The 21388-nt window shown below is 39.8% G+C and overlaps 3 protein-coding genes across 12 annotated transcripts in view; 1 reads left to right on the forward strand and 2 right to left on the reverse strand.

Annotated features, from left to right (window-relative positions):
* LOC138008330 (homeobox protein not2-like) overlaps positions 1-1791 on the forward strand; it is a 19102-nt gene extending 17311 nt beyond the window's left edge. For 4 of the 6 annotated variants that reach the window (XM_068855641.1, XM_068855644.1, XM_068855642.1 and 1 more), the window contains one exon: positions 1-712. This exon is cut by the window's left edge. Coding sequence is in view for 1 of the 6 variants with exons in the window: in XM_068855645.1 (XP_068711746.1) it covers positions 713-968; positions 1343-1638 (552 nt within the window). In the remaining 5 variants the exon portion in view is untranslated. Of the gene's footprint in view, positions 969-1342 lie in introns of those variants that run through there. The other 2 variants (XM_068855645.1, XM_068855640.1) reach the window with 2 other exon arrangements.
* Positions 1792-5916: 4125 nt separating this feature from the next.
* Positions 5917-11698, reverse strand: LOC138006242 (adenosine receptor A2b-like). Of its 4 annotated transcripts, none has more exons than XM_068852454.1 (2): positions 11588-11698; positions 5917-8403 (listed from the first exon to the last, which is right to left on the reverse strand). In XM_068852454.1, the coding sequence occupies exon 2, from the start codon at positions 7867-7869 to the stop codon at positions 6880-6882; it is 990 nt and encodes a 329-aa protein (XP_068708555.1). In that variant the 5' UTR covers positions 7870-8403; positions 11588-11698; the 3' UTR covers positions 5917-6879. The 4 variants fall into 4 exon arrangements, with proteins under 4 accessions (XP_068708555.1, XP_068708556.1, XP_068708554.1 ...); XM_068852455.1 differs by lacking the exon at positions 11588-11698 and adding an exon at positions 11340-11366; XM_068852453.1 differs by lacking the exon at positions 11588-11698 and adding an exon at positions 9293-9401.
* Positions 11699-12608: 910 nt separating this feature from the next.
* LOC138006243 (adenosine receptor A2b-like) lies at positions 12609-21050 on the reverse strand. Of its 2 annotated transcripts, none has more exons than XM_068852456.1 (3): positions 20725-21050; positions 17332-17410; positions 12609-15606 (listed from the first exon to the last, which is right to left on the reverse strand). In XM_068852456.1, exon 3 carries the CDS (start codon positions 15563-15565, stop codon positions 14504-14506), a length of 1062 nt encoding a protein of 353 aa, XP_068708557.1. In that variant the 5' UTR covers positions 15566-15606; positions 17332-17410; positions 20725-21050; the 3' UTR covers positions 12609-14503. The 2 variants fall into 2 exon arrangements, with proteins under 2 accessions (XP_068708557.1, XP_068708558.1); XM_068852457.1 differs by lacking the exon at positions 20725-21050 and adding an exon at positions 20509-20576.
* Positions 21051-21388: the final 338 nt, after the last annotated feature.

The following is a 21388-nucleotide window of genomic DNA, read 5'->3' on the forward strand; positions in this document are numbered from 1 at the left end:
TAAACCAAGCCAATGGAACATCGGACCGTTTTTATTCTTCCACATTTTAACGCAATTATATCATTGCTTTTTCTGGACGTTTTCTGTCTTCAAACAGGCGACGCCTGTTTGAACACATCATACAAATGACCATTCAACGAAAAATTGTCATTTGTTAATAGCAGGGATTTTTTTTCAATGCATCCACAGGGGGTACTCGGAGACTGTAACAAAAATTATCGTCAATTAAAAGACGTCTGAATAATCATGGCGCGCTGCAAAGTTTTCTTGTGAGAAATATCACTTGTTTTGTATAAAGGGTGAGTTCCAATGAGTTCCGAAGCCAACTTTCGTAATTGTTTTATTTTACATTACATGTATTTCGCTTTTCAGTGATTGGCTTAAAAGCTCGCGCCACGTTCTCAGTAAATCAGAGGCAAAGGTGAAACCACGTGTGACAATTGTTGAACGTTTTCCCCGCGTTTAGCGCCGGCTGCACGTTTATACATTTCCCTTTGATTGGCTCATTAGATGTTCTGTCAAGATTGTGATTGGCTTAAAGCCGTGGCTCAGGTTCGGTTTTCTCAGTAAAAATAACTCAAATTAGCTGCGCGCAAATTCAGCGGACATTTTTCTTCAATTAGTTTAAGGGAGCCTACGAACGATAAGTTAGAGGACCGGCGGGAAATTATCTGTTTCATCCAACTCTGTCCACGGCAGTTAAAAAGACTGAATGTCTTGGTTGCCACACAAAACGTCACCGCAAATGCGTCGTGTCAACGAAGAAACCAAGAATTCTCATTTTTCAAGTCCTTTTTCTATCCGTGCCATTTTGTCCTCCTCCTCATCGACATCTTCGTCGGCAGTACGCTTTTGTCCACCCTTTTCATATCCAGAACTCCCGATCGCTTCTGGGCCAGCACATTACCCGTCATACCATCGCTGCTGTGCACACGGAGCATGCTCTGTCTACTGGACGACAAATGCGGGTAAACTTGTTTAAATTTGCATTACTGTTTTATAATTGAAGCTTTATGCCATGACTGTCTTCCAAGGGATTTCCGTTTACATTACTATTTCCAATACAGCACTTATAGATGAGACTTTGATGCGGTTACGTTGTGTGTAAAGCCGGTCACGAACGATTTCCGATGAAAATTGTTTACCTAATTACCTTTATTGAATCTTACTAGCTACTTTAGCTATCCCGTTTGGTATCGAGGCTATAAACTTCGATTTCAAAACGATTCGTCGACGTTTGAGTTTTTCCCTTTCCGCCTCTTTACATACACATACACGCTCACTAGAAATTTGTGGAATTGGCAAATCTGATCAAGCTATTGTATTTGACATTTTGTTTCAGACCGAAATAATGAAAGGCTGCCGATGGCAGTTAAAAGGGGCAAAAAGAGAAACAAATTCAAGAAAAGGACACGGACTATTTTCACACCTTCGCAGCTGGAACTACTAGAAAGCAGTTTCTGCCGAGAGCAGTACGTAGCTGGCGAAGAACGCCGCCGCCTGGCCTCTGAGCTTAACCTAGCAGAAACGCACGTTAAAGTCTGGTTCCAAAACAGAAGGATTCGACTGAGAAAACAAGCTACACAACAGATGAATGGAGAAAAGAAACCAAAGAAAAGACGATTAGCAAATAAATGAAGAGTGAGAACCAATATGAACTTAAAAGGTTGACCCGGAAGAGATTTTAGTATAGTATAACTTGAACCAATGAAATAAAGAGGTTACCCAATGCCGACGGCGAAGGCTATGAGACGTAACGGGAAACATCTGAATTTTTAAGTAAAAAAAAATTCGTCAAGGCCCGGGCAAACGGCTTGAACATCAAAGAGCGATGTTGAACCTGTTCGCCCTCCCTGCCACCCTCCCCCCCCCCCCCCCCTCCACCTTTCAACCCCGTTGAAACATGTTGAATCGAAGTTTAATCGATGTAGAAACCGTTTGCCCTCCCCAGCATTCAACATCATTCAACATAGGTTAAGGGAATTAGGGAATTTAAGAAACGGCGATGGTTACGACTACGACATCGCCACAAAACAGTAACATCATTGGTTAAAAGAGCATAAATAATCGTGCTGCACGTGCAGCACGGATTTCAGCAAGTATCGTAGCCGTCCTCTGCATAAGGAAGACGTGAAATCACCAAATTTGAGATTTTGACGACAACGTAAGCATGCAACAGAGAATTCTTCATTCTCTATTTTAACTCCGAAACCGCTCGTACCAATTTATTTTTAGAATACTTCCCTCTCATTGTAGGACGTGAACGAGACTGAATAATCGCGAAAGACTTATGACAGAGCCAAGTTATATTTTGAGGTGACGTTTTCGTCGACCGTTGCCGTCGTAGATCTTAAATTCCCTATTGAAAATGTACGACGGCGACGGTTGACGAAAACGTCACCTCAAAATATAACTTGCCTCTATCATAAGTCTTTCGCAGTTTTTCAGTCTCGTTTACGTCCTACAATATGAGCAAAGTGTGCTAAAAATAAGGAAATAAAATAAGGATTGTCTGTCGGCATGCTTACGTTGTCGTCAAAACCTCAAATTTGGTGATTTCACGTCGTCGTTATGAAAAGGACATCTAAGATACTTGCTAAAATCCGTGCTGCACGTGCAGCACGATTATTTATGTTCTTTTAACCAATGATATTATTGTTTTGTGGCGATGTCGTAGTCGTAGGCGTCACCGTTTCTTAGGGTGCGTTCGATTGACCGTATTCCGGAATAAGAATACATGGAATATAAGTTAGAAATCCTTCGTTTTTACGGAGATTCATATTAAAATTTTCAAACATGCGCTAAAATGCTATTTTAAACATATTTTTATTATCCTTGCTGCTTCGAAACGCGCCAAACATACCGTTTTAATCATCACTCCGCGTATTCTTATTCCGGAATAGGGTCAATCGAACGCACCCTTAAATTCCCTATAATCGAGCTGGGGCCGGTTGCTCGAAAGACTGGTTAGTGCTAACGGTTGGTTACGAGGTATCAAAACCCATAGGTTTTCCGTGGTATTTAACGCAGGTTAGCGCTAACCATGCTTCGAGTTACCCGGGCCAAATGTTGCCATTTGCCCGTGCGTAAATCGCGCTCTTCGCGTTTGGATAGAGACTTTAGGGAGCTTAAAAAAGAACGACGACGACGGCTACGAGAACGCAACAAAACAATGGGTTTAATGAACAAAAACAATAGCGCCTCACGCCCTGCACGTGCGTTTTGCATTTTGGTACGCCTACGACTACAGCAACGCCACAAAACAATAATATCATTGCTTTAAAGTGGTACTATGATCAAAAAATCATTTCCTTTTTTTCTTCAGATTTTGAAAGCGTGTTTGCTTAACACCTAACTGGCAAAATTTTGAGCTTTGAGTTTTATCCAAAGGCTGTTTATTTTGAGTGTAAGTTTTGGATTTCACGGTCCGCCATTACTCACTTTCAAAACTGGCCGATTGGACCTCAGAGGGTTGGATCTAGAGAAAATGATGTCATTTACTCACTAGCTTAAAATTTCAGCGTGTAAACGCAATTTATTACATATGCAAAACACGGGTTTAAAAGTCTGAAAGCCCGAAACTCCCGTGCTGCATATTAATTCGGCCGCGTACACACGCATTGCATTCTTAAACTAGTGAGTCTTTGACGTCATTTTCTCCTCGACCCAGCTCTCTCAAGATTTTAAAGTTAGTAATGGCGGACCAATAAATAAGAAAATTCCAGTTAAAATACACAGGTGTCTTTTTAAAATCAGAACTTAAAACTTGGGTCAGTTAGTGTTTAGTTAACTTAGTTTTGAAATCCAAAGAAAAAAAAAATTGTTTTTTGGTCGTAGTAGCACTTTAAAGAGCCATAAATATAATCGTGCTGCACCTGCAGCACGGATTTTAGCACGTATTGCGGTCCTCTGCACAACGACGGCGTGAAATCATTAAAATTTGAGGCTTTGTCGACAACGTAAGCATGCAACAGAGAATCTTTCATTCTCTGTTTTGACTCTGAAACCGCCCATACCAATTTACTTTTAGGGTACTTCGCCCATATTGTAGGACGTGAACGAGCCTGAATAATCGCGAAAAACTTACGATAAAGTCAAGTTGTATTCTGAGGTGACGTTTTTGTCTACCTCTCTATCCATGGATGACATGATCAGCTGAAAGGTTCTCCGGTTCATTCATATGAGCCGCATAGATCTTTTTGCAGATACGGCGGCTACCTTGATTTCTATTGTTTCGAAAGACATTATGGGATGCCCAAGGGGGCAAATTAATATGTATTTGCCCCCGGGATATTAATTTGCCCCCGGGCATCCCATAATAGCCATGTGACACAATAGAAATCAAAATGTTCGCCGTATCTGCAAAAAGGTCTATGTAACCACAGGCAGACCACTCTCTGTTGGTGGGGGCCGTTGTTCATTGAAATCTGAGCATCGATCTTTCGTTATTTATGGGAGAAATACTGATGAACAATACGGTGACTACAATTTGTTCCAATATGCTGAATTTAAAGCAAATGATTCAATAAAAGTTTGAAGATAATGTTTACTGAATCATGTGTCATGTTTTTTTCGCCGGTTAGAACTTGGTTATTTCTAACCGCCTAAGTCAAATATTAATCTCGCAAAATAGCGCTTAAGACAGCACGGGATAGCAAAAAAAAAAAGACACATGACTCAATTAACATTTCCTTCAAACTTTTATTGAATCATTCGCTCTAAATTCTGCATATTGGAGCAAATTGTAGCCACCGTATTGTTCAACTGTATTTCTTCTATAAATAACAAAAGATCGATGCTCTGATTTCAATGAACAACGGCCCCACTAACTGAGGGTGGTCAGCCTGTGATGTAACTTCCAATCTTGCTTCTCGGGCAAATGACTGAGGCATGTAATGCGAAACATGTTCCTGAAGCCTGCCACTCTTAAATGGCGCAATATGTTTTCTGCTTTGGTCCTCTTGGTGGTATTGATGTAATTTGTATTAACTGCGAATTAGAGTGGTTTTCAATTGAGTGTCGAAAGTCATTAATTAGCGAATTGCTTTGGTTTATGATTACTTCACTTAGTGATTGGTTCAAAGTTCTCGCGCCACTTTTTCAACCAATCAGAAGTGAAACCAAAACCAATCGTGGCTCGCGCGTGCACATTTTTCCGCGCTCTGTGTCGGCTGCGTGTAATTACTTCGCGTTTTGATTGGTTTACCGGATTGTCTCCATCCTTTTTGATTGGCCAAAGTAATTACTTTATATTAGTTTTGGTTTTACGACACTAATTTTGAAAACCGATCTATGTACTAATTAGACTGATTTGCCTCGCTCTCAAGCAACATTTCTTTTGTATTTTGTCCATGAAAACGAGGCTAGTGAGTCTTAGTTGGGTTTCAAGTGGAGTTATAGGCTTCCCTACCTTGTCACCTTGAAAGAAAATTTCATTTCCCGGGAGGCCCACTCCTTAACCACGTAAATCACCTCTTCGATGGCTGTGTTGCCAGCATGGTTGTCCTGGTGGTGTATAGTGGTTATCACACCCGACTAGTAACGGGGGGACGTGGGTTCAAATCCCGCTCACGGCAAGTTTTCTTTCAAACATTTATTCAGTTATATATATATCTATAACTTATATGACTCAACACTGGGCAACTTATAGGACTCAACACTGGACACGTGTGTGTGCCACACATTAAGTGATCAATCAGCCATGTTGCCAGCATGTTGTCATCACACCCGACTAGTGATCAGTGGGAAGTGGGTTCAAATCCCGCTCAGGGAAATAACAGTTTTCCCCAGAAGTTGTCCAGTGTTGAATTACCCGTAGCTTTTTTTCTCTCTCTCTCTTTCTCTCTCTCTCTTTCTCTCTCTCTCTAGTAAGGTCTTTCACAAGCATCCAATACGTGTAGATGTTTTCTTCATGAAGCAATAAATAAGACACAAGTGAAGACAAGACACGTTTATAGAGAACACCTATATTTTGACCGACGTCGGTCTTCTTCAGGGTGAATGAAGAAAAACCGTCATACAAAATTTCTTCTACGTACATAATAAATATATATATATATATATATATACAGCGCAAGTAGGGGGTTCCAGTTAGCTGCAGAGTGCTCAATACGGTGAAGTAGAGTGAATATAACGTTTAGAAGAAAGACAACTTCACAGCGTAGCGACTTCAAGTTTCATGTTTAGACAATCATCAGGCTACAGATCTTACATTTGCATTCCTACTCATTTAAAGACCATTCGCAGTTTAGCGCAACTAGCTATAGGTGCCAGGAGCCCGATAAAAATGACAGTTGTTTCAGTTGATTACTGTTCTTTGTGAGACAGAACGTTGAAAACACGAGCTATCCATAGAAACCAGCTTCTATGAGCAAAGAAAAAAAAAAAAAATGCTAATTTTAAAGGCATTTTAAAATCAGGAAGAATGGTGTTTACATTTTCAAGTATTATATTTGGGTTCAGGGGTAAATATGTCTATACATTATAAACACCTTAATGTCAAGAATATCTCTGAAAACACAGGAGCAGTGTTATTTAAACCATTTAATAACCTTCGAGAAAGAAGGAGAGATGGTATATTTTTATGTATAACCGTCGGCTCCAGCCCCCTTTGGATCATATCAAAATTTGCGCCCAAATAGATGCGACAACCGCTCCAACTTGAAAGTCCCGTATTAGATGTTACCTGAGGTCTTCTCGTCATCTCTTCCAAAAAAAAAGTCTTTTCGGTTAAGGATATTAGATCCGGAAGCAAACGTGCACAGAAACAGCACATGTTATGCTATTTAATGTTTTGCGCGAGGGCAAGAGGTACTCTCTTGGTCCCAGTTTTAAATAGTGACACACTTTGGAACCAAGCAAACAAACTTGAGGTGTATTTTAGTCTTTCACCTTAGACCCATCATCGGAGTTGGCTTTCGGAACAATACGACAGACATTGAGGTCCGCAGCGACAGAAGAAGAGGCATCGGATACAGAGGACGTCTGATTTCCCATTAACATTGGATGGATCCTGCCAAATGCTCGACGGTAGCTTTTCATGCGCCATGCGTACATGAACTGGTTACTTGACGAATTAACAAGAACCAGTAAATATTGAAGGTCTCTGAACCAGTTTATGAGATCGCAACTGCAAGTGTCGCACAAGTTAATGACGTATATCATGATGCACGATGGGAAACTACAGATAAAAAAGAAGAGCAATATTCGAAAGAAGCTCTCCGTAGCCTTCTTTTCCACGCTAAGCCCCCTTCGTTTATCACCCAGGCCAAGAACAGCTCTCATTTGTTTTTCGTGAGCGTTTAGGATATGAATAATTCTCACGAAATAAAAAAATAAAAGGAACGAGGTTAGAATAATTGCTGTGTTAGCGTAAATGAAGGCTAAAGTGTAAAATCCAGCAGCGAAATATATCAAGGGCAGGACCACGGAGAAAAGCCAAATTACCACAGACACAGCGATGGCTTTGGTGGAAGATAACTTTCTGATTGTGGTGGAAGTCAAAGCAAGGTATCGGTCGGTTGCCAAAGCAGCTATGCTCAAAATCGAAGCTGTAGAAGTCACGAAATAGGACATATAAACTACAACACGAAGTTCCAAGACTTCGCGGTGCAGTGCTTCAGAGCTGTGGTACCACACAAATACGGGTTCGGTCACAGTCCCAATAAAACAGTCAGCAATCGCTAAATTCAAGACCAGGTAGTTGAATGAGGATTTGAGGTCCCTATTGGGGTTTTTTATGATGGCCCAACAGATTAATAAATTGCCTGGAGCGGTGATCACACACAAAACGGCCGAAATACAAGCGGTTGTCACGGATGTAGCGAACGGGGCCCAGACATCGTCGCAAAGATTAGCGCTGAACTTCATCTCTTCCCCCCTCTCTCTCTCTCTCTCTAAAAAAAAGAACTAAGTAACGTCTCCTTTAAGTTTTACGCAAAATAGATCATCTGTGCAAGGAATAACTTGAGGTAAATCCGAGGGTACTTTTTTGGTTTACACTTCTACCGTCTTCTCTGTTTATTGTCAAGAGGATCCGACACAAATTGACAAATTGTTCCGCCACTTTGAAAATTATGAAAGTATTTTTTGAGGCACACCAAGGATCTTCATTGGAAGAACTCTTGTGTCCACGAACAATTCCTGAATTGACGAAGCGAAGACGACCAGTCGCTCAAGATAAGCTCCGGCTAGGAGAGCTGATCCGAACCGAGCCGAACCATGCAAGCTTCAGTCTCTTTCCCCAGCAATGAATCAAGATAGTAGTAATTCTTTCCTAGTTGATACTCTTCCTGTTGAGTTGTGCTATGTTTTTCGACACTCTCGTTTAGGAGGGACTGCTTTTAAATGAAGCCTCCGTCTTTGTGTGGTTCTATGGTGCGCAATGCTGCCCGCCTAATCGATCTGAAAACCACAAAAGTAACTTACCATTGGCTCGCATTCAAGTAAATGCATTATTTCTGCAACAAATTGATTTATACCAGGGTGGCGATTAACCTTTTCTTCGATGAAATTGTTAGTAATATCTCTGGCAAAGTTAAGATTTCGTTACTTACCAAAAAAACCTTTTTTGGGGTGCCAGTTTTCTTTTCTTAAATTCTAATTATTTGAAACCACACTGCTTCCCTGTTCAAATGCGCAGGTGTTCATTCAACGCCGAAAGTAATATTTAGGGAGAAATGAAACAATTTCCTGTTGGATGAAATTGGTGTTTGAATTTTATCGAAAATAAGATAATTGCATGATTAGTAGGTATGAGGCCCGTTTTAATTAAACGTCGCATTTTACATGTGCCGAATCTAATGCAAATGAGAAAAATCTGTTGTTTTTGTTCATTTGCATTAGATTCGGCAGATGTAAAATGCGACGTTTAAAACGGGCCTTATTGAAATTCGAAAGAAGAGTTACTCAGTCAGTATATTGAGACGTTAGTAATACATAGAAATGACGAATAACGCCTGTACGTGTTCAGCTTAAAACCCGAGGATAAATATTGAAAGCAACAGCTGATAGTCGTCGTCTAATTTTAAGAACGGGGAAAAAAAAAAAAAACACCAAATTACGTCTAATACTTTTAATTGTCTTGAAGGAGAATAGACGAAAGACGTAAACGACTATAACTTTGCTTAAACATGATACGAAGGATAAAAAAAAACAAACATTAGCAACAAACGCCGATTAACACTGTCATTTCTATTTTCAAACGATAGCATAGAATATGATAGATTTCCGAATCGGTAAATCTTCCGCAGATATATCCGGACAAATTTTGTTTTATAAATTATTAACTCACCCATAAATTGTTATTATTGCTTTTACCAAGTCAAATTTTGAAATTAGAAATAATCATTGTCAGTAAGAACACAATCCGACCAGAAGAGGGCAAAATAAGCACACACTCCAACCGAATACCGTGTAGAGATTCCTTGATCAGTGGATCGAAGTTCTGTTGACTTGGAAGCCGCCAATCTGTCTCTTTCTGTTTCTTTTTCCTATAGTTTTTGAACTAAGGTCTCTGAATTGAAAAGTTGCCTTTTCAGGTTTGTTGAAAATTCACGAACATTGATCTTTTCGGTAAATACAATGAATGCGAAGACACCCAAAGACGATCGCTAATTTGAGGTGCACACAACAAAAAGGGAAAATATCATTCTGTTTTAGAAACGGACGTAAAGATAGCAGAGTAACAATTTCTCTCAAAAAAGAAACGACAGTTTTCAATTTACAATACATGTTTCGACATACTCATGTCATCTGGACGTCAAGAAGATTATTTCTTACTACGGAAAAATTATTTTCCGTCATCATGATGAGTCATCGACAAGATTATTCGCAGGTATCTTTCTAAGAAAAAAGAATCATTCTCTGACTGGGCGGGACGCCTCATCCAACTCCGGGAAACCTTCTACGCACTTCTATAAACTCCCTTATGTTGGCCGGTTTTCTGAAATCGCCCAGACTAAGTTAAGACAACTACTCAAACATTATTGTAAAGCTGATATAGATGTTAAGTTGGTCTTTAGTACGTTTAAACTTAGAAACATGTTCAGCGCGAAAGATTCAGTACCGCAAGGTCTACGTTCGCGTGTTGTTTATAAATGTAGCTACATTGGCGAGACCACTCGCCACCTTTGTACACGTGCTCGTGAGCATTTCTTTTCGGACAAGTCTTCGCATGTTTACAGACACCTGCAGTCATGCAGAATGTTTCACGATCCTCGATTCTGTCGCCTCAAAATTCCAAATTAAGATCAAAGAGGCATTGCACATTAAGTGGGAAAATCCCATTCTTAATCAGCAGTTGAGGCATTTAGATTTGTCTCTTTGTTTTTAATTACGCTGTTCTTTTGTCTTTTATTTTATTGCTATGTGCGCTATTTTTGTTGCCTGCGCATTTCATACGTCATATTCAAATTGTACGCAAGTTCTGACACGTAATTTTGTAACGTACCTTAATATAAATTCAAGTGTGCAACCGTGAAAAAAGCTCATTTGCAACTGAAGATGACATGAGTGTGTCGAAACATGTATTGTAAATTGAAAATTGTCGTTTCCTTTTTGAGAGTTTTAGAAGCATTTGTACAGGTAATCATAATTTCGAGCGCAATTTGGAATAAATAAGCATTCAAAGAGGCCTTACAAGGGAGCTTCTGATGTCGCTTTGTCGCTCATTTTCCAGTCCACGTGTCGCCTATTTGGCTAGAGACAAATGTCGCTGTCGTTTTTTCGCTTCAATACAATTGTCGCTGTCGCTTTTTCGCTAGAATACAAATGTTGGCTAAACGTGCTTAATTTTTGCGTCCTGTAATTTTTTTTTAATTTAAAGAGTAAAAACTTCCTTCTTTTTATAGAAGATCAACCACTACTGAAATCACCATTACTGAGAAAGCCAGAGATAGACTTTTGAACGGTTTTGGTGATCTTAGCGCCCTTAACGGGCTTAGCCACAGGAGCCTCATTATGGCACCAACATGTGTTTTTCTGGAAGAGGAACAGTTAAGGACGCGTCACTTCCAATATTTGCTAACTACTATAATTAGTTTGTAAAACAGTTTCTTCCGCGACCATTGGCGCTCATTCTCTTCTCGGTCTCTGACCCCACACGAAAATAAAAGAGCTGACAGTTTGGAAGTTATTACTGTGGCAGAGTTTGCTGAGTGGTTAAAGTCATTGCACATCATGCTTCCAGCATGCAAGAGAGAAAACAGTTTATTCCCCACCTTTTAACTGCCCCGACCTCCAGAATTGATCAGAAATTTTCCAAGGAAGACCGTCAAAACCCTCTCTGTAATTATTAGTCAGTAACTACTGGTAAACAGTGTGACAGTCAGACAACTTACCTTTCCTTTCTTTACCCTTGCAGCTCTTTTTGTCCTTCTTTTTGCTTTTTTTTGAGAATGATGTGAAAACGAGCTACGGAAGTGTTTATACGGTCATCGAAACTAAAAAATCAAGCAACAATTAAGCCCTCGCATTAATTATTAATTGCCGTCATTGCTGGACACTTTAAATGCAAGCGAAGGCCGTCAAAACCCTCTTTAGTAATTAGTAGTCCGTAATTACTGGTAAACAGTTTCAGACAAGTTACCTTTCCTTTCTTTCCCCTCGTGGCTCTTTTTTCTTTTTGTCCCTCTTTTTCCTTTTTTTGAGAATGCTGTGACTGCTGTGTGATTTTTTTATCGTTTTCCCATTTCACGTTATCCCTGCGGAATGGAAAAAAGCGAAGGTGACCCCTCTGCACAAATCAGGTACAAAAGATGACCCAAGAAATTATCGCCCCATATCCGTTTTACCAGTGGTATCTAAAGTCCTAGAACGTTTAATCCTCAAGCAACTTGCAAGTTATTTTGACGATCATAACTTTGCTCTGTAAATCACAATCCGGTTTTAGAAGAATGAGCTCAACTGAGACGGCTGTAACCTATTTCGCCGATGAGATTATCATGAATATGAATAAGGGCTTAGCCACTGGTTCTGTGTTTATTGACCTGGCAAAGGCTTTCGACACAGTTGACCATGATATTTTGATTAGCAAATTAGAGTATTACGGTGTATGCCATGAAAGCCTTCCATGGTTTAAGAACTACTTCACGGGAAGAAAGCAGTTCGTGCCCATTGATTCTCTGTCATCTGAAGAGCTTGCCATAACTTCTGGAGTACCGCAGGGGTTCATACTCGGACCCCTGTTATTCATTGTCTACATTATGACCTACCATGTTGTGTCCAACACTGTTCTGTAGATATGTATGCTGATGACACAGCTTTATATCTTGGTGGTCCAACTGCACACAATTTAATATTTTACATTAACCAAGATCTTCAGTGTTGATCTGAATGGCTAGAAGACAATAATCTTGTTCTCAATGTTTCAAAAACTGAGTGTGTACTATTTACCTCTCAAAGGCATATTAAAAGAGCGCGATTGCATTTTAAATCTTAATCTTCTCGGAAAGTCCTTATCTTGCGAAACTACTTTTAAATACCTAGGCGTGGTGTTCGTAAACCTTATGACTTGGAAGGCTCACACGGACTATGTGTGTAAAAAGGTGGCATCTAGAGTTAGTATCCAGGGCCGTGTTAGAAGTTTCGTCACAAAAGAGGCAGCAACACTTGTTCACAACGCTTTAATTCTTCCGTTATTTGATTACTGTGACATTGCCTGGAGTAACCTTCTACAGCAAGATATTGATCGACTACAGCGCCTCTAGAATAGATCTGCACGGATTATCACACATTGCTCTCGCTTATGTGAAGCAATAGAGCAGCTGCACTGGCCGACTCTTTCCAGCAGACGCTCTTACCACAAGGCTAAACTCGTTTTTCTCTGTCTTCACTCATTAGTTCCTAGTTATTTTTCATTATATTTTACTAGATTTTCGAACATTCACAATTATTTTACAAGGCAATGTACGAGGCTATCCCTACCAAACGTGAAGCAAAATTTTGGGAAAAGGAACTTTCTTTTTACTGGCGCGAAGATTTTTAACAATCTCCCTTTAAATACTGTGAAGAGTGAAAACATTCAAACGTTCTGTCGCCGAGCAAGACATTTCTTTTTATCATAACTGTGATATCTTATTACTATTTTAGGCTTTAAATGTGATTTCGCATTGTATTTTAAGGCTTTTTAGTGTAGTTTTTATATTCTAGTATTGTATTTTATTAGGCTTTTTTAATTGTAATAGTTCATGAAATTTCTTGATGTAAATTAACTTTTTTAAGATACAGGACCCCTATGGAGACCAGCCTTAGAGCTGAATTGGCTGCCCTGTGTAAATAAAGTTTACTTACTTACTTACTTACTTACACGTATTCCACGTTAGCAAAAAGGCCCCAGAAAAGCCGCACAGAGGCGATAAAAGTCATCGAGTTACAGAGAATCATGACTGACGTGACTACGTGTCGACCTTTGTACCAAAAAAAGAAATGAGACATAAGACGCTCATTACATAAAACGTGCGTCAAGTGTTGAATGATGGTTTGTTTAATATATCTTAATTTGCACAAGAAATATACATTTAGCGACACCAACAGAAGAGAAGATTTAGAGTCACGCTGGCCTGTTCAGTCATGTCGCTGTCGAAATGGTGAAGTGAAAAGATGTCGCTTTGTCGAAGTTAAAAATGGATTGTCGCTGTCGCGAAGATTGTCGCCACATTTTTTGCAATTTTGGAGCGATGTCGCTTGTCGTCAAGAACGCTTGGGAGGCCTCTTCAAAGACTAACTAAATTTGGCGGCGAGTTGTTTTTGCAGTTGAGCCCACGTTTCCACGGTGTAAGTTTCTCAAAACGCGAAAACGAGGCTTTCGGGTCAAAACAAGAATTTCTTATCCATCTTGATTCGTGACTGTTTCCTTCGCATTTTTGCGAGTAATTTAAGGTTTGTCTTGCCTAAGTAAAACGTGGGCTCAACTGTAATAAAAAGCGTAAGGTAAAGTCAGCTTACAGGCCTAGTGTCCCATCAGACCGGAGCTTATCAGTGGTAAGGATGAAAGAATTGATCCACATCACCTACATCAAGCAATCTGGGCGTGGCTTAAGCAAGAATAAAGTGTCTTGCCCACGAACACAACTAAATGTCCCCGGCCAGGTCCAGAACCCGGACATTCGCTCCGAAGTCGAGCACACTAACCATGAGGCCACCGCGCCTAACTGTAATAACACTTGAAAATTCATTATTAGTGCCTTTTGGCTTTCGCCAGGGCTGCCCATAACAATTAGCCTGCGTAGATGGCGGGATATTTCAAAACTACTAGTGCCCATCCCAGTCGCAGCCAACTCACGACCCAGTCGCGGCCAAAAACATGGCACTCGCGAGTTTTAAATAATCCAGCGATAAAATACCCTACCAGCTACGCAGGCTAATAACCATTTGCAAAATAAATCCAGCTAAGTAAACGACAGACTATTAGTTTCAAAAATATAGTTAACAACACAGTCGAGGTTTTTTCAGTTATGGCCATAATATTTTTTTTGCCGGTATATTCCAAGTCCAGAAATGCTATTTACTCTTCCGCAACAATGTTATCGTGTACTTCACATAACACATCTTCATCCATAGCGGTTGCTCTCAAAAGACGAACAGGATCCAAAGCTATCATCGACTCGGGTTCCAGTTCGTCTGCACGTTTAGAGTTGATAGTAGACACAGTTCCATTTGGAGTCAAAGGAGGCGAAGTAACTTCATATGAAGCTGTTTTACAGAACACTGTGGTGACGGCTCTTCTGAAATTACGACTTTTCCAGGCGTATAGAAATTGGTTCACCGAACAATTAACCAAAGGAAATAGGCAATCCAAGTCTCTGAACCAATGAACTAGCGTACAGCTGCAATTGTCACTGAAACTGATGATATACATCATAACAGCGGAGGGAATCAGACACGCCAGGAAAATTCCCAAAATGGTGTAAAAGGCTCGGTTTAGTTTTCGTTCCATGGACATAGCCTTTAGTTTCACCTGTGTCTGGTGAAGCCAGCTCCAGCGCGTTATTTGCTGTTTTAGCCTTTGATGAATACGGACATATGTAAACGTTAATATGGTTACTATTATTATAAGGGCTGCATTGTTGAACATAAATGCAAACAAGTAAAAGCCAGTGACGAAATAAAAGCACGACAATGATATGGATATCACCCATATAAGCACCGATATCAGGTTCACAGTGTTATTGGATAAGACTCTCTTGTGGTACGACATCACTGTGAAATATCGATCAAGAGTTAGAGCCACCAGACTCAATAACGAAGCTGTGTAAGAGACGAAGAACGACAAATGAATTAACCAGACATTATGCATAACAGGATATCCCATGGCTTCTCTTGTATGAAACATGATAAATAGAGGCTCGGTCAATGCGCCAACCACGAGGTCGCTTATGGCCAGCTGCAGAACGAAGCAGTTGAACGAATTCTTCAGTTCTTTGTAAGGATCTTTGATCATAGCAATGCAAAGTAAAAAGTTTCCAGGTAAAGTTATGAGACATAATCCAAAAGCTATGGACGCTGTCAGCACAGAAAGAGCAAATGGTGGCCACGTTTCTTCACATAAATGCTTGATGAATGGCATCGCCGTATAAGTAGCTGCCCCAAGAAACTTATATGGATTTTCTGAAAGAAAGAATTGAAAAGCAGCTGAAATTTACAACTTAACAGAGATGCCTTCGTTTAACTCGCAATTATTTAACTAGCTCACAACAGCTCACAACAGGCTTGATAGCTCCGAGTAGGCTTGTTCCCGTTAAAAATGTCTCCTAGTTCCCTTGTTCTGGAAATAACCTCTGGAAATATGGTTATGTTCCCTTGTTCCCTAAGAATTTGCCTCCACTTCTCAACCGGACACTCGATCTAGGAGTGATATATGGGCGCGTTGGCCAGCTAAGCCCCTGTGCCATTCATTTAGCATTGGAATAAGTACAAAAATATTACTGAATGCATTAACTCTATTATAAAGAGAAGAGCAAGGCACCAGAGCATTATTATAATAATTATAATAATTATTATTATTACTATTATTAACAGAAACTTCAAGCTCACGATAGAACTTTTTAAAGACAAGTTTTGGCATGACTCATGCCATCATCAGTTTAATTTGTTGTTTCCTTTTCCACTAATTTAAATACGTTTACAATTTGAAATTTAAAATACAGTAACAGTTACAATTCTGCGCGTGCAAGTGCACGAATGTATAATAATAATAATAATAATAATAATAATAACAATAATTATTATTATTATTATTATTATTATTATTATTATATCCCCGACTAAGACACTATTTACAATCAACAATGAAATGATATATGAAATGCGGATATGAAATCAAGTGAAGCTATTATCCTCGCAGTTGTGAACGCAATTTTTTGCAATTGCGTAGAGAAGCCTGAAAAATTCAGGAATTCAACGAGGTTTGAACCCGTGACTTCGCGATACCGGTGCGACGCTCTAACCAACTGAGCTATGAAGCCACTGCCGCTGGGAGTTGGTCATTTGTGAGTTCTAATAATCGCGTGAGGAATGAATCAACGATGAAATGATATATGAAATGGATCATATATGAACTGCGGATATAAAATCAAGTGAAGCTATGATCTTCGCAGTTATGAACGCAATTTTTGCAATTGCGTAGAGAAGCCTGAAAAATTGAGGTCTTCAACGGGGTTTGATTCATTCCTCAAGGGAACATTGGAATCCACAAATGACCAGCTCCCAACTTCAGTTGCTTCATAGCTCAGCTGGTTAGAGCGTCACACCGGTATCGCGAGGTCACAGGTTCAAACCCCGTTGAAGTCCTGAATTTTCTAGGCTTCTCTAGGCAATTGCAAAAATTGCGTTCATAACTGCGAGGATAATAGCTTCACTTGACTATTTACAATGTAAATGAACGCTATCATGAGCAACCTAACGACGGCATAAAGCCTTTTTTTCAGCGCGGTATCACAATAAATGGAACTGGGCTTGTGCACGCTGCAAGGCTGACCGTAGAATGCCTTACTCGAGTAACGGTCGCAAAATACAAACCGCGATCACGCGGTGCCACCCCAAGCGCTTTAAACTCTCAACCAGGCCCCAGTTGTTCAGGCGATGGGTAGCGTTATCCGCTGGATAAATCAAGTCATCGCGAAACCAATTGCGCTATTCAGCGGATAGTAAATTAGCCGGAGGATTGCGTTATCCACCTTTTGAACAACTGGGGCTGGGCCTCTGCTACAGCTATTTATGCTGATAAGATTATCACAAATTACACATAATTTGACCGCAAGTACGCTTTATCAGTTCTTATCTCTTGGAACCACCATAGCCCGCCTACCATGCAACCCCTAAAGTGGACCTTACCTTATTGGGTGCTTTTAAGGTTCTTCCTTTCCAGTGTAATCGAACAACCAGCGGCACGCAGCGTTACACTGTTTCCGTGCTGTTGAGAAAAAATTGGGTGTATTTTGAAGGGCTACGGAGATCAGCTAAATACGTCAGAATAGGTGACTTAATTTGTGTCGAAAACTGAAAATGCTACGGTAACTGATCATTTATCACTCAAAATTAAATATATTCAGATTTTCAAAACTGAACCAAATAGATTTAAATTCTTTATGATATCATGAGTGGATACCAGCGGATTTTTTTTTTTCAAGGTCGGAGAGAACGCTCAGTGGTTTGAGTGCCATAACTCCGAGTCTGTATCATGAAAAGGAAGATACTGAAACTTTAGTATCAGACCCGTAAGGAAGGGTATTATAGTTTTGTTTTGATTCACTTTTTGTGCAGGAGGCTTGAGCTTGGCACAGTTCTGAAAGATCATGAAGAGCAAACCCAGTGAATAATACAGATTTTCAACTTTATTTCCCATTTTTGTTCATTTTAGATAGAGACAGCTCTAAACCTGTAAAATACACACGTAAAGTAGTCTCTGCGCCAAGAAAATCCGTTTTGAATTTCAAAAGTTTGAGTAATATCCACGTTTTTTTAGTTCGTTTTTGGCTTCCTGTTTTTTAAATCATACTGCCTTCAAAACGTACGAAATGCAGTCTCAGACAACCTAATTTAAAAAATTTTCCTGGGGAGCATGCTCCCAGACCCCCTAGAGGCTAAATTGGCGCTTGTTTGGTCCGTCTCCTCATTAGATTACACCCTCGATGCTGAAAAAAAAAAAAAAAAAACCTGCCTACCGGCCTGGCTATTGTTTTACCTCGTTGAAAACATATTGTAAGAACAGCTTTTCAGAACTTGAAGCTAGTACTTTGACTTTTGACTAGTTTTCGAACACAAAATATTTTCGTATGCTTCCGGAACCCAAGTTTACTTTATTTTATTTTACTTTAATGTTTTGTTCAATACAAAAGACTACAAATATTGACAGGAAAACCCTTAACAGGAAACAACTTCACTCACTGATGGGTTACCTAAAAATTCACAATAAATAATAAATAAAACAACTGAAAAATTAAATCATAAATGCATAAGTAAGGAAAAGTTATGAAAAAAAAAATGATTGAGTGATAAAAAAATTAATTGCAAGAATGTATTAATATCCTTCAGATGTAAAAAGCTTTTAAAGCGATCATAAGGACAGGGGCACCCAACGAATCTGTTCCTTACATTATCTGTTCCCCAGGGGAATCTTGCTGGCTGGCAAAAATACAGGTGTTTCGATGAGCTGGCTGGGAAATTTTGTTATTGATAGAGGTTTTGCCTGGGAATTACTGACTTTTTCTAGCATTTCAACCCGAGCTGGCTGTAGAAACTCTGAAGACTGAGGACGACTAAAAAAAAAAAAATTAATAAAAAAAAATAAAAAGTAAAGAGAACCCCTTCCCTCTCCCAGAGAGTAGTCACATACGACGGCTGGTCAGAGTGATTCGCTTGCGGAAAAACCCGTTTTGTCCCGGTTTTGTCGCTTTCGCTCGGTCGTTTTGGATTGAGGGATTTGAAAGCGCGCGGAATTCCTGGCTGGGAAATAAATTTGATCAGCTGGCTTGGAAACCAACCAATTTTATCTAGCTGGCTGGGAAATTTCTTGTGTGTCTTGCTGGGAAAAAGGAACAGATAATGTTTTCCCAGCAACACTGAAAAACACCCGAAAATGCCTTAATAACATTTATTTTCCTTAACTGGGGTATAATAATGCATTTTACAACAAATTGGTCGTTGGGTGCCCCTGTAAGGACTCAATTTTTCTCAAATGTAAATGCAGAGAGTTCCAAGATTTTACTACTCTAAAGAAATACGAAAATTTTAGAACATTAGTTTTTGCGTATTTAATTTTAAACTAGTTTTTGTACTGTTTTCTTCGCATGTCTGAGGTGTGACGTCTGGTAGCATGTCTGAGTTTAATGACTTTAAGCGGCACTGTCATGAGCTGCGCATGCTCGAGTTTGTTTGTTCTCCGGCCCACGGAAAAATTCTAGCCGCCATCATGGATTCACGCGTGAGTCACGTATATTCGCCGGAGTTTCTCCTTTGTCCACCATGGCCCACTTCAGTGGACACCATTTTGAATTTGTCGATTCAACTTGAAAAAAGTTAACCTAACACTTTTCAAGTTTTCACAAGACGCTAGCGCATGCGCTAGGTGATTGGTTAATTCCTGTTAGAAAGTGGTCACATTTTTTTCCGAGTTGGTCCGAGTCAAAACGGAAAATATTCGTTTGCGAATCACATTTTAATAATTTTCAGCGCTTTATTTTGAAAAAAAAAGTGTTTTTTAAAGCAACATTTATTTGATCGGTACCTGTTTATCCAAGAATGACAAAAGCGGCAAACAGCCAGAAAACGAATTCTTCGCTAAGAATGCGTTCGGATCTACTTATTAGCCTGCATAGCAAGCGCTTAATTAAAGGGGAGGGAAAAATGGAGTCAAGCTCCGCCTCCCTCTATGCTCAGTACCTCTTTATACTTGTTTGGTTTTCATTGAAAAGCTTGAATGAAAGCCTTAAAGAGAAAACTGTCAGGTTGATGTTGAACAGAACGCCGTCTTCAATAAACGGTTTACGTGACGAAACGCATAAAATGTCGTGAAGAAAATAGTGAAAGGCAAAAGGACACTTCAATCCCTTGCCAAGAAAGGCCTGCAGTTCTTAAATTACGTGATGATATAACAAATTAATACGGGCAGTCCCAAAGGTCAATGTACGTGGTGAAGCCATCATAGACCATCAAACAATACCCTTTTCAATAAATCTTCATTTCCACACGCCAAAGCAAAAAATGGACATTTTCAAAGGATGTTTCAATTTTTAACCTCTGTCAAACTTGTCAGCGATTTATTTGTGGTTTCATTCGCGAGATTAAACTAAGTAAGCCCTTATTCGCGAGAAGCTCAGTCTTGTAGATGTCAAAACGTTAGCTACCTAAACGTCGTTAGTAGAAAAATCAGTAAATCAGCGAACTCAAGAAACATTTATTGCTGCGCGCGACATTTCCGCGCAAAAGCAATCTAGTTTCTCTTCGTCGGAAATTTGTTAGAGTATATACTTTAACTTTATCACAGACTGAAAAGGAAAAGCATACTCTAACCTTACGTAGTATTTCTGCTTTGAATCTCGTCTCTCCTTGTTCTAGTCCCTAATGAGATTTGACTTCCAAATAGAAGGGAGGCGTAAAATTTGGCAGTGACCTTAATGATTGATAATTTAATTTTCGCCAGCAGATAATTAGGACTGCACTGAACTAAGACTTCCTTTTCTAACTTTCTTTTCAATAACACTCGATTTGCCAGAGTTAACAACTTACTTTTAGCTTGCAGCTTGCTTCGTCTATGACAATTCCCTAAATTCACTCAATTCGCTCGAGTGGACCAAATTTCTTGTCATCCAAGTTCCTCCATTTGTAGAGTCTATGAGGATCTTCACTCGATCACGCTAATCCAGGAAAAGACCCAAGAGAGCTTGGTCTAGTAGAACAATCTAGAATGTTGACGCAATTTCGGTTAATTGTCTACTTCGTACATTGGCGGCTGGAACATCTAAAGAAAATATACTATTAAGATCTATGAAAGAACACTCGCAGTCTTCAGATGCATGCAAGATAACGTGTGAGCCCAACTCCTTACGAATGTCACAGAGCGCTTTCGAAGTCACGCGATCGTTGAAAAAGTTTACTATGGGTGAGTTGGTTGGGAGTCTCGGGGTGGACTGAAGCGCAGCAATTTTGGGGGAAGGGGGGGGGGGGGGGGAGATATTGAGCTATGGTCGGTGAGAACGTAGTCCTGAGGTTGGTTTTTTATGACTACTTATCTGCCAGCTGCTATGTGCTGAAGCGTTTTGAGAATTATCTCGATTTCGTTTGGTGGTTTTGCAGCAGAGGGTCTCCCGTATGCGCTCGCCTGACCTTTGGATCGCTTTACCGTACAACTCCCTTGTGAAAAAATTGTATGTGTTAATAACCAGATGTAAAA

This window comes from Montipora foliosa, chromosome 6, assembly GCF_036669935.1.
Source record: "Montipora foliosa isolate CH-2021 chromosome 6, ASM3666993v2, whole genome shotgun sequence".
Lineage (NCBI taxonomy): Eukaryota > Metazoa > Cnidaria > Anthozoa > Scleractinia > Acroporidae > Montipora > Montipora foliosa.

What these genes read in the sequence shown, in the direction of transcription:
- LOC138006243 (XM_068852456.1), bottom strand. Translation starts at nt 15,565, where the DNA reads ATGCCATTCATCAAGCATTTATGTGAAGAAACGTGGCCACCATTTGCT.
- LOC138006242 (XM_068852454.1), bottom strand. Translation starts at nt 7,869, where the DNA reads ATGAAGTTCAGCGCTAATCTTTGCGACGATGTCTGGGCCCCGTTCGCT.